Here is a 15,304-nt window from a genome sequence, read left to right on the forward strand (position 1 = left end):
CTTGTTTTGTTCATGCTAAACGAGACAAAATTACCGGCATGTCATTTACAAAGTAAATAATTTTATCTGGTCTAGCCCTGCATCCTTATCAACAACATCCAACAGTTGAGAGTGCAGCTGGAGAAGATGTTTGAGGCCATGGGTGGAAAAGATGTGAGTCCCCCTGTTTTTTTTCCCCTCAATGCCTCCTTCCTAATTAGGGCAACTGACCCGACTGGTCAACATAAAACGAGTTTATTCAATTGTAGGCGATAAAATTACAATTATGCAAGAAGTCAAAATCCTATATTGTGCTGAATACACCTGTATTTAACTGTATACAGTATTGACTTTGTTGCGAGTGACCTAAAAAGGCTTTGTGTTTCTATGTGTTCAGCTCTGTGTTGAGGCCAGCGACATTTTGAAGGACTTGCAAGTTAAACTCAACAATGTCATGGATGACCTCAGTAGAGTCTTTTCTGTCAGGTACTGGGGCACATATATTCTTGAGTGCACTCCTCATTGCCCTTTTGTTTAATTTCATTGCAAATACTTTTTTAAAACAGTTTTCAGCCTCATATTGAAGAGAATGTGAAGCAGATGGGCGACATCTTGGCGCAGGTAAAAGGAACTTCGAATGTCGGGAATGCCAGCAGTGTGGCCCAGGATGCTGACAACGTCCTGCAACCCATCATGGAGTTCTTGGACAGCAAGTGAGTCAATCAGCTACATTTAGCTGCATCAAAAACAACATCTGCACTCACTCAACGGCCACGGAGTTTACAGTATACACTGCATTCAGTGAGATCTAATACTAAAAGCTTTCAAAATTCAGCCTTTATGATGTTGATAAATGGTGTACATACTCTGTCACTAATTATGAGTCAGTTACAAAAACTCTAAAACGTATGAAAGTTGTGCCGTTCTGAAAAACCTTTGCTCCTCCTGTAGCAGCCATTTGGGTTCCACGGTGTAATGGTCAGCACTCTCTGCTCTGAATCCACACTTATCCTACATTCAGATCATGGTGCGACTTGAAAATGTCTGTCATAAATTTATAACGGATGGGAATTAATACGATTTTTACAATTCGGATTCCATGATCGCTTCTGTTTAAAGGGAAAGTCAATCCCAAATTTTTTTTTCGCAATAACTACTATGCGCCTTCACTAGTCCAAACACATCATTCTATTTAATATTGCGTTTGTGGAATATACGTTTAGCGGCACAATCCACCAGTTTCTAGCCATCTCAAGCGGCGGCCATTTTACCATTTTCTGTCAACTGAAAACGACACCACGGTTGGTCAAGGCTCAGGTAACGGCCAATCACGTATCACCTGAAGCTGACAGATAGATAGATAATACAACTTGTTTTTCACAATCGTATTCTACAAGAGTCTCTATTTTCTGTCAAATTTTCATCCTTGTTTTCTGTCTCTCTTACCCCGTCTCGTCAGCCTGACTCTGTTTGCCAAGATCTGTGAGAAGACAGTGTTGAAGCGCGTGCTGAAGGAGCTGTGGAAGCTGGTGATGAACACCATGGAGAAAACGATTGTCCTGCCGCCGCTCACCGATCAAACGGTGAGTGCGCATCAAATTGCGGACACGCACAAAAAGCCACCATATCAAAACCGCTGTATAAACTTATAAATCTTGCAAATCCCAATGGATTGTTTTGCCTTGTAAGCATGGAAGTTTAAACCACATACACACACTGGAGTAACAAACCTTTTTTAAACAGTAGCTCAGACATTTATCTACCTGTGTCACACATTGACACACCAATTACATGATAACATCATTAACACATCTGGTGAGATGTTAAGAAACAACAACAAAAACAGGGAATTAACTGTTGTAAAGGTTGTAAAACTTCACAGCCATGTCTCGGTATTGCGGAATACCTACCTCTCTTTCAGCGATGACACTACAGTGTTCCTGCGCTTTGTCGTGGTTCATTGAGTCAGAACACACCAATACCGATACATATGGAAATTTTTGGACATGTCATTCTAAGAAGTATAAATGTAATTCCAAGCATGTGGGAGCATTTCACTATTTTGCTGTAAAACCAAATTCACATATAGTGGGTAAGTGTGGAACAAATCCCCCGAGAAACATTCTTTACCCGCTGCATTCTGCGTCGGTGTCGTCCTTTAGAACAGCGACATGAATAAAGGCGAGAAAAAGCCTCCGTTTTCACAGGAAATAAACACATCCGTACACAATTTCTGTTGTTAAGTCTCCATGACAGGAAGCGAAGATGGGGGCGGAACGTGTGGAGAGTGCTGTGATTCAAGACGGCTCTTTTGTCTCAGATAAACAAATAATATGGACAACAATCAACCCACACAAGCGCGCACACAGGATATTCCACATTTCACACAAAAGGACTGCATCATATCAATCATTTGCATACCAGCTCAGGTCTGCTCTCCACTATGTCAGCCAGTGTTATCCAAAAGGAAGTGGTCCTCTTCCAAGAAAAAAAAAAAAAAAGAAGGTATACATTTTGGAAAGCAGCCCGTTGTTTTGTTTTATTTCATATATGTGTGCTCTATTTGTGTTTGGTTATCATTTGAAGAGCCTCATATCACAGTAAAATTTTTTTAAAAGTGGTTACAAAGTAATATTCAAGTCCTCCATGCTTCTATGCTTGGTTCTGAATCCAGTCATTAAGATAGGAGTCAATTGGTTCCCTCCTGGACTTGCAATGGTATTTTTTTTTGTGATTGATGTGGGGCTCTTTGCAGCTTGACTGACCCTTCTTTCTGGTTGTTGTGATTACTATTACATCCTGCTCCCACCGCTCTCCCTACACAGATGATTGTAAGTACAGCGCTCCTGTGTGTGTGTCTGTCTGTTCGTCTGCGGTGATTGGTTTCTTCTGGTTGGTTTCTTCTATGTGTGGCTGCGATCTCCCTCCCCCTGTTTGTTAGTATGTCTTTTTTTGGACCCACCCTGCATCTCACCGTCTCACCAGCCTCTCTGGCGTCTGCTCTTTCCTTCCAGTGTTAATTTAAAAAAAAAAAGAACAAAAAGCAACGATGACACGGAAAATCATAGTCATGACCAAATCGTTTTTTTGTTTGTTTTGTTGTCGTCGCTGATAGAGGCACATGTTCGGATAGTGTGAAAGTCATCGAGAAGTAGCTTCGCTAAAGCATTCCATCCTTATTTTACACTTTTTAAATTGCTATTCCCGTAAAACCGATTTTTTTCTTACTTCAGATTTAGCGATTTTGTTTGTAAAGCTGCTGAACTGCAATCAAGTCATCATTTTACCAAATTTAGATGAAAAGAAAAATTAACACTGTTTTTCTCTTTGTCTCCTTTTCTGTCCAACTTTGTCCTTTGAGAAGTCAGACGCATGGTGCATTTCTGGTTGTAAAAGACCCCTTTTCCCTTCTTTAAAAAAAAAGAGAAAAGAAAAGAGAAAATCTCAACCAATCAGTGCTTTCCTTCTTTGGTCTCCTCTTCCTGAGTCCGCTGCTCACACAGGAAGTGGCACCCCACTCGTGTGCCTGGTGTTACCTACTTTCTTCTCATGCACCGGGACCCCATGCCCTCAGTCAAATCCCTCGGATGCCCACCCCCCACACCTTTTCACACCTGTTTGAAGTGTTGCCCCTCTCAAACTCCCCCTCTGTGGGTTTGTTGCTTGCATCTGATCTCTTTCAACACTGCAGTTGTCGCCCAGTGAACTGTACAACGCTATACTGTGCTGTTTGTCTCTCTGCAGACCTTTCATGTTGGTCTGTCCCCGGTTTGCTCATGTTCTGTTGTTCACCAGGATGACTGTAATAACGGTGCTCTTCATGTCAGTATTGCCCTCATAACCACAGTGGGTTTACAGTCACATACGATCCAAGAGGTTGTCAAGCAAGGCTGATTTTGGTTCTAAAAGGTTCATTTGGTGTGGGTCCAAAAAAATGATCGTATGACGCGCTTAGTGATGATGTAAAGGTGGTCTTAAGGCTGGGCATTCAAATAACGTTATAAACATAGGTGCATTTTGGCAAGATTAGCAGTTAAGTGTTAAATAATGATGTGGTTCAAAACCACAAATCCATCAAGGCAATGGATCAACAACCATGTTCAACATAAGAAAAAAAAAGTGAACAATGTCTGGGGTGACCTTCCCTAGTAATGACTTTCCCCTGTGGTATCAGATTTGTGGTTCTGTGGTGCAACGGTTCACACTCTCGACTCTGAATCCAGCAAGTTAAAATCTCAGTAGAACCTAAACTGTTGACTATTCTGAAGTGAAAAGGATTTTTGGATTAGAGGAGAAATAACCAAGGAGAGTTCATTTGCCTCAATTTAAGTTTTGTTCATGACTTGAACCATTGTTTACATTAATATGAAGAACAATTCTGTTTTGCTTCTCCCCCTTTAAGGTAAACTAGCCTTCACATTAAAAGACGTTTTAAAAATAAATAACAAGGAATATCTGCATCATCACCTCAAACTTTATCTTATGTTGTTTTTTTTTTTAATCATGTCTACATTTTCTGTACGGTATATAATGTGGATATGCTCCACAGGTTTTTAAAAATTGTTTACTGGTCAGCTATGCCCACAAGAAATCATTTTAACAAAAATCAAGCATTTGCAAAATCTAATCTAGAATTAAAATGTAGTCAACAAATTTGCTTCATCCCTTCATTTGTTGTTTGAGGCGCATTTCCCTGTCTCGTGCTTAGATAGGCAATGACAGAGTATTTAGAAAAGTGAGGAAAAGGTTATCATCTTACTTGAATAGTCAGATTTTTTTGGTTTGTTTTTCGACAAAAGTATAAAAATATTACACCCCCCCAAAGAAAGTTATAGTATGGTATGTTAAAAAAGAAATCATTTTCTTGTGATATTTTGGGGGAGCCTTCTCGAAAAAAGTACCAATTACTGTTTATTATGCAAATATAGCCGTGTTCTTGATAGATTCACCAGAAACACATGTAGAGTGTATTTTTTTCCTCTTCCACACAAAAGCTTTTTGCTTTTTTTTAAATGATGCACATGAGCTATGATGCTTTTACGTGTGAAACTTGAGTTAAAACAAATAAAGCCAATAAAGCACATTTGTATGAGTGTCATAGGGGATTCATATGGACAGACAGCGGTTGCTTTGGAGAGCGTGCTAAATGACATGAGGGGGCCACGTCCCAAAATGTTGCCTCATCTAGCCAATGAGAGTGCAGCAACTGGCGAGTGCTCCGTGTATTAACCACATGCTCTCTTTCCAGGGGAGGCTGAAGAGCGCTTCTCACAGCGACGTAAGGACTAAACCACTTCAGATCAATGTCTCGTCTCTTTCTCCTCCATGTCTTTTTCTGTGTCTTTGTCTCTCTCCCTCAGCTCCCCATTGAAACAGTGGTGGAAGTTTGGATTTGGTTTTTCGAACCCGTACTTTTGTTTTCAAGCAACATTGCTGTTTATAAACCCAGAAATGAGTTGAGTAAATGGTAACTGCCTGCAGAGCCCTTCAGCCGCACTATATTGACATACGAGGTTCAGAAGTATTTGGACTTTTTTTTTTATTATTATTTTGCCTTAATAAACTACCACAGTGGTTTTGATGTAAACATCTGGACGTGATTGAAGTGTAATTTTTCAGTGGTTTAACAAAGTATGGCATTTACTGTTTTATGTAGAATACGTTCATTTCTGGAGGCTACTTGCGTAATTTTTAATGACGGGAGTGAGGCAATTTTTTGACAAGAGTGTGTGTGGAATCTTAATAACAGTACACCTGACCACGTGAATGCTGTGGTTGGAATGGATGTTTAATAACAGCTGGTTGGCAGGCACACTGATGGGTTTAGCGAGAGAATGACAAAGCAGAAAAGTTTTGGGCAGACAGGTTCATCAACGGAAGATCACTAGACAGAAAAATGCTTGAGAATCCTGCATGGGGGCGTACTGAACAATCTGTCAGATGATGGGGATTAGGAGGGCCTTGAGCAGGTTGGCGTGATAGACTGGCAGAGTGGAGGGGTGTGAGTGGGTTAAAAAAAAACGAAGAATGAGCAGTAGTGACAATGGCAAATGAAATTATAATTTTGTGTCTTACATCTGTCTTGTGAACCCAGTTGTATTCTGACCAGTACGGACTTGGTTAATTCCCTGGGAGAACTTTATTCTGAAATTCCTCAAAAACATTCCAGTTAACCCAAAATTTTCAGACTACTGCTGCATGTCAGCACATGGTCATGATTGATTTTCACGCACGTGTCCAGGTAGTTGGAGGTACGATTGTCTACCGCTCGAGTCTTACAGATCCGTTGTGTTAGTGTATAAAGGCAAAATCATAACTCTGGTGTTGTCCAACGTGTATATTGAGGCACAAATAGTAATTTATTCACTCAGCAGAATGAAGATGGATTTTGATTAAATGCATCACACTAGTGTTAAATAACTAATTATCTCCAGTTATACATGTGTGTCCGTATTCACTGTGCGTGGATGTTATGTGTGGTCAGCCAAGTGCTTTGGAACTTGGAGGAAAAAAACAGTCAGACATTTTGTAAAGAGGTGACTGTTTATGTATGTCGCTGTCTTCTGTGTAATGCTGCCTTGTACTGTACTTTTATCATGATCCCCCACTTTTAGACGCACATCATTACAGTCATTGTCTTTCTTCTCTTTTCTCCTTGTCTCCGTTTCTCCCCGCAGGGCACTCAGCTCATCTTTAACGCTGCCAAGGAGCTGGGTCAACTGTCCAAGCTGAAGGTGCTGCCAAACGTTTCTTTTCAAAGTTGCCCCCTCGTTGACATATTGTAAAATTCAGTCTGTTGAGTGCATTGCTGTATAAACCGCACCAACTAAATTAGCTCCGTTTTATAAGCCACACTGCCTCTTCATGGTTTCCCTCTCTTAGCCTAAGGGAGGTGACAGAGGTGTTTGACTACTGTCAAAAAACAATACACAAACAAACAAGTAGCTACTCAGAAAGATATACGCAAGCTAATCTCCAGCAGTTTGAATTGTTTCCACACAACAGAGAGAATATTTGCCTATGTATTGTTGGATATAGGCGGCCCGGTAGCCCAGTGGTTAGCACGTCGGCTTCACAGTGCAGAGGTACCGGGTTCGATTCCAGCTCCGGCCTCCCTGTGTGGAGTTTGCATGTTCTCCCCGGGCCTGCGTGGGTTTTCTCCGGGTGCTCCGGTTTCCTCCCACATTCCAAAAACATGCGTGGCAGGCTGATTGAACACTCTAAATTGTCCCTAGGTGTGAGTGTGAGTGTGAATGGTTGTTCGTCTCTGTGTGCCCTGCGATTGGCTGGCAACCGTTTCAGGGTGTCCCCCGCCTACTGCCCGGAGACAGCTGGGATAGGCTCCAGCACCCCCGCGACCCTAGTGAGGATCAAGCGGCTCGGAAGATATTGTTGGATATGGATTTAAATGTATCACTGCCAGTCGTTTGATGGTGTAAAATGGCTGCAATAGAGATGAAATTCTGTTAGCCTTTCTATATTATAGCTAGCAGAGGCGGATGCTGGTCTGTCAATGAGGGGAAGCTCAATTTTGGCCGACATCATAAAATGTGCCTGTTTACATAAACGCGAATTCTACTCTCGTCTTTTCCAGAAACTTAACTAGTGTCCTACAACTACAGCAACTACAATAAAACTCACCAGTAATAAAAGATTAGTTCGTCGCTTATCGTTTTCAACATAGAGAAGAGGACTACAGGATTAGAAGTCGTCTCCAGTTCAATTTAGAGCAGAATGAAAATTGAAAGTGCTCCTACGGATGCCTCCACTAAAAGATCGGTGATTGGCTCATTTCGATGTCAATCAAACTGGAACAGAGGCTCAGACAGATCATCCAATCTGATACAGAAAAACTAAGCGTCCGGTACCCGCTCACTGCCATCCAGTCCCAGAGACGCCGAGTGTCCGTGGGCGGGACAAAAACCGCCTTGTATCCAATGACTCGTCTCAGTTCAACGCATTGGGACAACCTACCCTACACTCTCAAGACTCTTGGCGTCCGGGCAGTAGACGCTCAGTGGAAGCTCAGCGTCCACCGTTTAAAGCACACCGTAGCCTCGTGAATGGGTGAGAAGGGAGTCGCGTCGTAATCAGTGAGAAGAAGCTGATTCGGAACAAAAGTTGAGCACGTTGTACACACAATGAAATTTACATTCTTATATTTGACCACTTATTCTTTTTAGAGGAAGCTGAGCTTTCCTTGCAGTCCAAGAGCAATCGCCACTGATAGCTAGCATTAAGCTAGCAGACTTACATGAATGACAGTAGCTTGAAGCACAAACACATTGCCTCTCATTCGCTGAATAGCTAGCCGTCTGCTGAGCTAAACACATTCGGGGAAGGTAGAATGCGTATGAATACGAGAGAACCAAAAAATGATAACCTTACTATCGGAAATCATTCATTCATTCATTCATCTTCCGAGCCGCTTGATCCTCACTAGGGTCGCGGGGGGTGCTGGAGCCTATCCCAGCTGTCTTCGGGCAGTAGGCGGGGGAGACCCTGAATCGGTTGCCAGCCAATCGCAGGGCACACAGAAACGAACAACCATTCGCACTCACACTCACACCTCGGGACATCAGTCACACAAAAGCTACATTTGCTACTGCTCTTGTTGCAATATCCACAGAAAAAAGAATGTCTTTCATACCTGTCAACACATACGGTTTAGCCATAGTTCATACGGATTTTGTGGTGACTCTTACCTATATGGCCGTATCGCACAAATCATACGGATTCAGAAAATGTCCTTCTTTTTCCCCCCTAACAGGTAGTTCCGTTTGCTTTTGGCCAGAATGGTGCTAGTCTACTCGAATGCTTTCATTTCCAAAGTAATATGAATTGATGCTGTAACTTCGAGCCGATGGGCAGCATTTGGAGTTGGTGAAAAAAGTAACGCAGGAATACAACTCTGAACCCAGTAATGCCACTAAGTAGAATGATGATTATACATTAACCAGACATTGTATTATGGATATCTACAATACATATCATTGAAAATTTCGTGTTTTATTTTTGTTTTTTGTTTTCCTTTGGTATGTTCTAAGGATTTTTTGCTCTTTATAAGGATTTTTTTGGTAGTTTATACAGGTTGGCGCTCCGAAAAATTGACAGGTATGCATGATGAGGTTGTGTGGGCTTATGCATGATGAGGTTGTGTGGGCTTGAGCAGACCATCTCTGAATACTAATTCGAATGTGCGTGAATATTTTTCTAAAAAACTGAAGCAGGAGTCAGTTCAACGTGGAGCTCATCCAAACATTTACAAACTGTAAATATAATTTTTAAAAATGCTAAGAATAGACTAGAACATGACGTGTGGGATTGGGAAAATCTAATCTATCAAATAAACCACATCTTTGTTTATGCCGCAGGGCTAAAAGCTTGTTCCTTATTGTCTTTTTTTTTTGTGGTAATTCAAGAGTCTCTAATCGTACTACTTCTTGTTCAGGAGCACATGGTTCGTGAAGAGGCCAAAGCTCTAACGCCCAAGCAGTGTGCAGTCATAGAACTGGCCCTGGACACCATCAAGGTATGAATACATTGACTGCAGTCTCTTATTATTACACTGCTCAACATGTATGATGCAATTGCCCAAGATCAGTGGTCCTCAACTAGAAAGGCTGTCGGTCCACTTAAAAAATGTTGTTGTTTTTTTTTTAAATAAGACCAAGGTCCGGTCCCATGCACGGCGGTCATGGGGAGCAGGGCTATATGCCAATTTAGTATGGTCAAGCCACGCTTATACAAATCAACACTCCTCACAACCAACCAATAATGGGGTGCATGAAAATAACAATTATTTACTTTGCCAGTACACAGCAAATAATGAGAGGTATTGTGTTGAGGCAGAGGAACTCTTTTATTTTGTCAAATTGTGCCTGCTTAATAATAGAAATAGCCCTTTTAGGGAAATAAGACATTTTTACTTTAACTTTGTTAAACAGTAGTTGTCTTTTTTTCCCTCAATTTAACAAAAGCAAAACAAAATACTCATTTTACCAAAATAAATACTAAACATGAAAACAAAAATATTATTTTCATTTGTACAATTCCCCTTTTCGCATCCCCTCTGAAATCACTGAAAAATATATCAGAAGAGGAGTTAAGAACCATTTTAAATACTGACACAAGGAAGCACAGGAATGTGCAGTGCTGTTCTTCCACTAAATGTGAATGCAATGTCTGAGGCATGCAAATATTATTTGAGGATGCCACTGGGATGTTTATTTACCATGTTGAGGTGTTCTGCTGTTAAACAGCTGCAAAGATCCCCGGGTAGACGGGAGCAAAACTGCACACAATCAAAACCTCCCGCGATTCGTCTTGTCTAATTGTCTGTGTGCGGCTCTCCTGTGCTGAAGCTGTGAGCACACTGTGGCGTTGCGCATGCGTCTGTTTCCTGACACAATCATCCATTTTGAATGCGTGACGCTTATGTATGGGCACACCTTAAGTTCAAAGGATCCAATCAGCGCATCGTATATGCTGGCGCTTATGTATGGGCACACCTTAAGTTCAAAGGAGCCAATCAGTGCATCGCTATCGCCGACATGCCCTGCTCAGCCAGGGTCTCCAGTTCGTCAAACATTATACAAACACAGTCGCGCTGCTGCGTACTCTGCAATACATCTGTTCGTGCACGCAAATAATAAAACAGATAATTTTAACAAGCGATCGCAGTAATGCGCAGATTATAGTCCAAAAATATAAAATGTATAACGGAAAAATCGCTTTATAATTTATTATTTTATTCAATTTGCTGAGGGTCCGGACAGAGGAGGTCGGCGGTCCGGTCGTGAATCGCGGTCCGCCAGTTGAGGAAGACGGCCCTAGATCAATCTGAACGCAGAGCAGAAATACAATACAATACATGCTGATTTATAACAAAATAGACTTAGACAAGCAGTATTGGTCAATCCAATTAAATCCTGGATCCAGTCACAAGAAGGAGTCATGTAATTTCACCTATGACATAAACTTCAAACTCTGCACCTTGTTTGTTTCAGCGCAATGTGACAATTGTTTGGTGTTGGGCAATTTTACACCTGTTGCCAGTTGCACAACACAAACACTCATCAAAAATTCACAAACCACTGTATAATATGGTTCTCCAGTATGGGGCCATTGGTTAACAGCTATTCCCTTTGTGTTTGTCAGCAATATTTCCACGCTGGTGGCGTTGGTCTAAAGAAGACGTTCCTGGAAAAGAGCCCTGACTTGCTGTCCCTTCACTACGCCCTGTCCCTCTACACACAGGCCACAGACAAACTTATTAAGACCTTTGTCCAATCACAGAATACACAAGGTAAGTTGATTGACCTTTTTTTTCCTCTCTCAAAGTTCATTTTCTGGTCCGCAGTGGTCGCAGGGTCCTCCTCCGAGGTGCCATTCTAGTGTTTCCCAAACGCAGCCCTCTGTAGTCGAAAAATATGCTCGGTAAAACAAGCTGTGGGAGACAAATCGTCTGAAATGCTGAGTCTCTTGGTAGCCTTCAATGCCTGGGGACACACACAAAGGATTTGTTTTACAGAGTCCATTCGCTGTTTGCAATGAAAAGAACAAATATCCATCCTACAGTTTGTCCCTTGTTCACCGCTCAGCCTCCATTTATTTGGCTGTAAAGCGATTACATAACAGCCGTCATGTCCCTGAGCACCTCTGCTAGAAAAACTGTTCAAGTGCAGGAGTGGGAACATTTTTAACAGTTGTGCACTCTATTTGAGCTTCAAAATGGTGTGATTGCCATTAGAAGCACTGACCTACCTTTCCAGACTGAATTCTATTTGTTTAATTAAATTGTTTACATTTTTTTTCACAGCAGTCTATTCTCTTTATTTCTTTGTGTTTATCTTGGCTGCACCGCCTCGAGTATGTGCATGTACAATACAATACAATACATGCTGATTTATATAGCGCTTTCACAACAGCGGCAGCTGTAACAAAGCGCTTTACAAAACAGTTAACATAATCAAATTTTAAGCTCCAAGTGCTGCCACAGAACCTCCAGAATCAGTCGTGCTGGCCTGTGTAACATTTAGCAATATACGTTTTTTTTGTTTTTTGTTTTTTTAATTATCCAATGAGATTTACAATTAGCCTCAAACTGCCAGCTAGCTGTACTCTGATTGGTTGGTCAGAGCAACAGTTTTTAGAGCCAACCGCGAGGAGCAAAACATGTCTGTGGCAGGGCTCAACACCAAAACGCATTTACCGTATTTTCTGCACTTTGAGGCGCACCTAAAAGCATTCAATTTTCTCAAAAGCCGAAATTGCGCCTTATAATCCGATGCGCCTTGTATATGGATCAATATTGTGATTTCTTGGTGATTGTATTTTAAATATTTAGCGCTTCTGGTGAGTGTCCTGTATTTTATTTAAATGTTATCAGATAAATATTAATTGTTACAGTGTGCCGTTATATTACATTTGTGTATCCCATTGATGGTTTCTATTTTCGTGACGCGATAGTGTTCTTACTAAGAGGTGGATTGAATCGGGTAAGCTCCCACTGAAGGCCCAGGTACTAAATACATGGCCTGTCAAAGCAGCAGTCCCGTTTTTTGTCTTTAATGTTCTTTTTCTCCTTTCTCTGTGCACACCCTCCTTCCGCCCCATCTGTGGGCCAGTGTTCGGCGGCAAGGGGGTGCGGTTCACCGCTAGTGAGGATGTTTACCCAGAGAGGGGTACGTTGCTCCCAGGTTCAAAAGGTTTTGAGATATCCGGGACTACTAGAAAGCGTCCATCCCCAATTCCTTACTTCCCTTGCACCTCAGTGTATTGCCAAACTCTCCACTGCCTGCATTGACTGAATATACTTCCCCTCTCTTTTCCTACATCGGCCTTTTGAGTGCATTAACACGAGCGTTGACAACTTTTAAGCATTCGTGCATGCGAAGTATGCGCTGATGTCTGTATGAATGGAGCTGCATTGAATACATACTAAGTATGTATGAGCAGATAATAAAGCATGATGCGCAGACATCAGACAATAATAATAGCAAGGCATCAGTAGTATAGAGCAGACTTGATGCAGCATGGTGTCAGCGTGAGAGCCCTAAGCGAGCGTGTGTGCACGTGGGTGAGAGGAGGCAACCAAGCGGATGTGTGTCAAAGCATCCTTTTAAAGGGGACATATTGCGGTAAAGCATTTAGGGGGTGGGGGGGTTGGGTGCGGGGATTGCTTGTGCACACATATTGGTGTTTTTGGAGTGTCTGCCGACTCATCATATTTGAAATTCCACAACTAAGTAAATTTAATGTGAGTTTCCGAAAACGGGTCAAGCTATTCATATTTCGGTGCTACTGTTACACCACAGTTGAGTTCATTTACCATGAGTAGTAACAGCAGCGACTTGGCAGAAGATCTGCCATTTTCTGTTTCCACAAGTGAAGTCGAAGCACGAAGTTGAGCAGCACTGCAGTGTTGTTGAATGTACAGCAATGCTATTAGTGTGAGCTTCTGATGACGTCACGTAAACACACTAGGTAAGGGTGCTCTGTTCATATCGCCAGGCCCCCCCCCCTCTCTCTCTCTGCACTGCCTGAACAAATCTCGCTCGCAGTCCCTCAAGTCGGGTAGTCTGCTTTCTGTCGCTTAGGATCGGTTCAGTGCGTTGAATTGTTCTCAGCCACACACAATCGACTGAGGCAAGAGTATTTACAGTGCTGAGAAGAGACTTGGGTGAGTGAAAGATATGGAGAATTTTTTTCACTGGAGAAAAAAGTCCAACGTTTCTTATGGAGGCTCATGAAGCTACCAGCAGATTTACCACTTATCTTTCAAATTTTCTATTCCATGAAGTCTATTGAACGCCCAAACCCCCATCGCCCTCACCCCAATCGCCCTAACCCCACACCCCAACCGCCCAAACCCCAGATGCCCTAACCCCAATCCAGGGTTCCCACGGGTCCTTAAAGTTAATAAAAATCCATAAAAACGTTCTAAAATTATTCTTAATTGTCCTTAATTTTCAGGGAAAGCTTCTAAAATTAATAAAATTCTTAAAAATTTACCTGTGGTGTTCATTTCATTTGTGTATGTCATTTTCTCCACCCTTCCAATTATTAGTCTTGTCGGAAAATGCGCTTGGAGCCTTTCCCCTCAAACCCCGCCGTCTCCGATCAGTTCCGATGATGATCACGTGATCACTTCGGGTCATTTTGGGCCAATTTGACATACAGTATGTCAAATAAAGGGTTAGCTGATTGCCCCTAAAAATAAAGGTGTGCCCTTCCTTTGGTAGCAATGATTTCAATAACAGCTCAGTGATATGTGGCTTTCTGTTTATTAAATCCCCTGCTGAATGGAGAAAAAGTCCTTAAAAATTGCTAAATTACCCCTCAAAAGTCCTTAAAAGGTCCATAAGTAAAAAGTAAGTGGAAGAGTTCACATAAACCCCTCTTTTTGCTGTACATAGCCCGAAAAGTTTCTTTCTGATCTCTTATCAACACTCGAGTCGAGCGGTCCAGATGGACTCCTGGTGCTCTCTTTGGTCTCGTCGGAAATTGGCAGCCAGAGCGACAATCCAATAATCCTTCCTGGAGAGCCGACGAGAGCCCAACATGCCAGGAACACTCTGCCATCAAACTCCCACTGACACCTTGGTTAGTGGGTGGCCGGCTGAAAAAACAAACATACACACACACACACACACACACACTCAGGCTGCTGCTGTTGACAGAGTGAAGAATCGAATTAAAACATTGCAAATTAATATCCATCTGTCGCCGTATCCTTCTGGAATTGTACTGCTGATGCTGCAAGTGAAACACTTGAGATGTAATTGTCTGTCATCCCTGGCCAGATTCCATGTTGATGATATTAATTGACAAAAACGAAAATGGTCATTTTCGCATTAATTTTAGTGAGCTTCATGAACCTAAGATGTAGTTTCGGTTCTTGTGTTTTTTTAAAGCATTTTCATGTTTGTATTTTATTTTGTTCAGAAACTGTGGACTTATGAATATTAATTGTAGTCATTTTGTTAGTGTTTGGTAACAATGAGACTTTCTTGGAATGGAGTGTAACCTCGGCCAATGAGCCAAATGCTGCTTCACCATGTCTCAGGAAGGAGACATGGTCTACTCTGATCACGTTTCTGATCATTTCTTTCCCGTGTTGCATGTCCTGAAGGTGGGCTACCTTGAACGTTACCTTCTCGGCACCACCCTGCATCCTAACACACACCTTGCAGCTATGAGTGGGCGCCAGTACAAATTGTTCATTCTACCAGTCACCGCTGAAACGTGGGAACCTTTTTCGCAAATTTCTCAGAAGAATTTGATCATGGAACACCTTCCCACCACAGCAGGCCCACTCATA

General features: G+C 42.0%; 1 protein-coding gene across 7 annotated transcripts in view; it reads left to right on the forward strand.

The window, feature by feature from the left end:
- Window positions 1-15,304, forward strand: part of unc13a (unc-13 homolog A (C. elegans)) — a 43,981-nt gene that overhangs the window by 24,697 nt on the left and 3,980 nt on the right. For 2 of the 7 annotated variants that reach the window (XM_052074703.1, XM_052074706.1), the window contains 8 exons: window positions 76-153; window positions 377-465; window positions 546-692; window positions 1,439-1,562; window positions 5,228-5,257; window positions 6,657-6,713; window positions 9,431-9,511; window positions 11,140-11,287. In XM_052074703.1, the coding sequence (XP_051930663.1) occupies window positions 76-153; window positions 377-465; window positions 546-692; window positions 1,439-1,562; window positions 5,228-5,257; window positions 6,657-6,713; window positions 9,431-9,511; window positions 11,140-11,287 (754 nt within the window). Of the gene's footprint in view, window positions 1-75; window positions 154-376; window positions 466-545; window positions 693-1,438; window positions 1,563-2,734; window positions 3,422-5,227; window positions 5,258-6,656; window positions 6,714-9,430; window positions 9,512-11,139; window positions 11,288-12,608; window positions 12,666-15,304 lie in introns of those variants that run through there. The other 5 variants (XM_052074700.1, XM_052074701.1, XM_052074702.1 and 2 more) reach the window with 5 other exon arrangements.

This window comes from Hippocampus zosterae, chromosome 8, assembly GCF_025434085.1.
Source record: "Hippocampus zosterae strain Florida chromosome 8, ASM2543408v3, whole genome shotgun sequence".
Classification (NCBI taxonomy): Eukaryota; Metazoa; Chordata; class Actinopteri; order Syngnathiformes; family Syngnathidae; genus Hippocampus; species Hippocampus zosterae.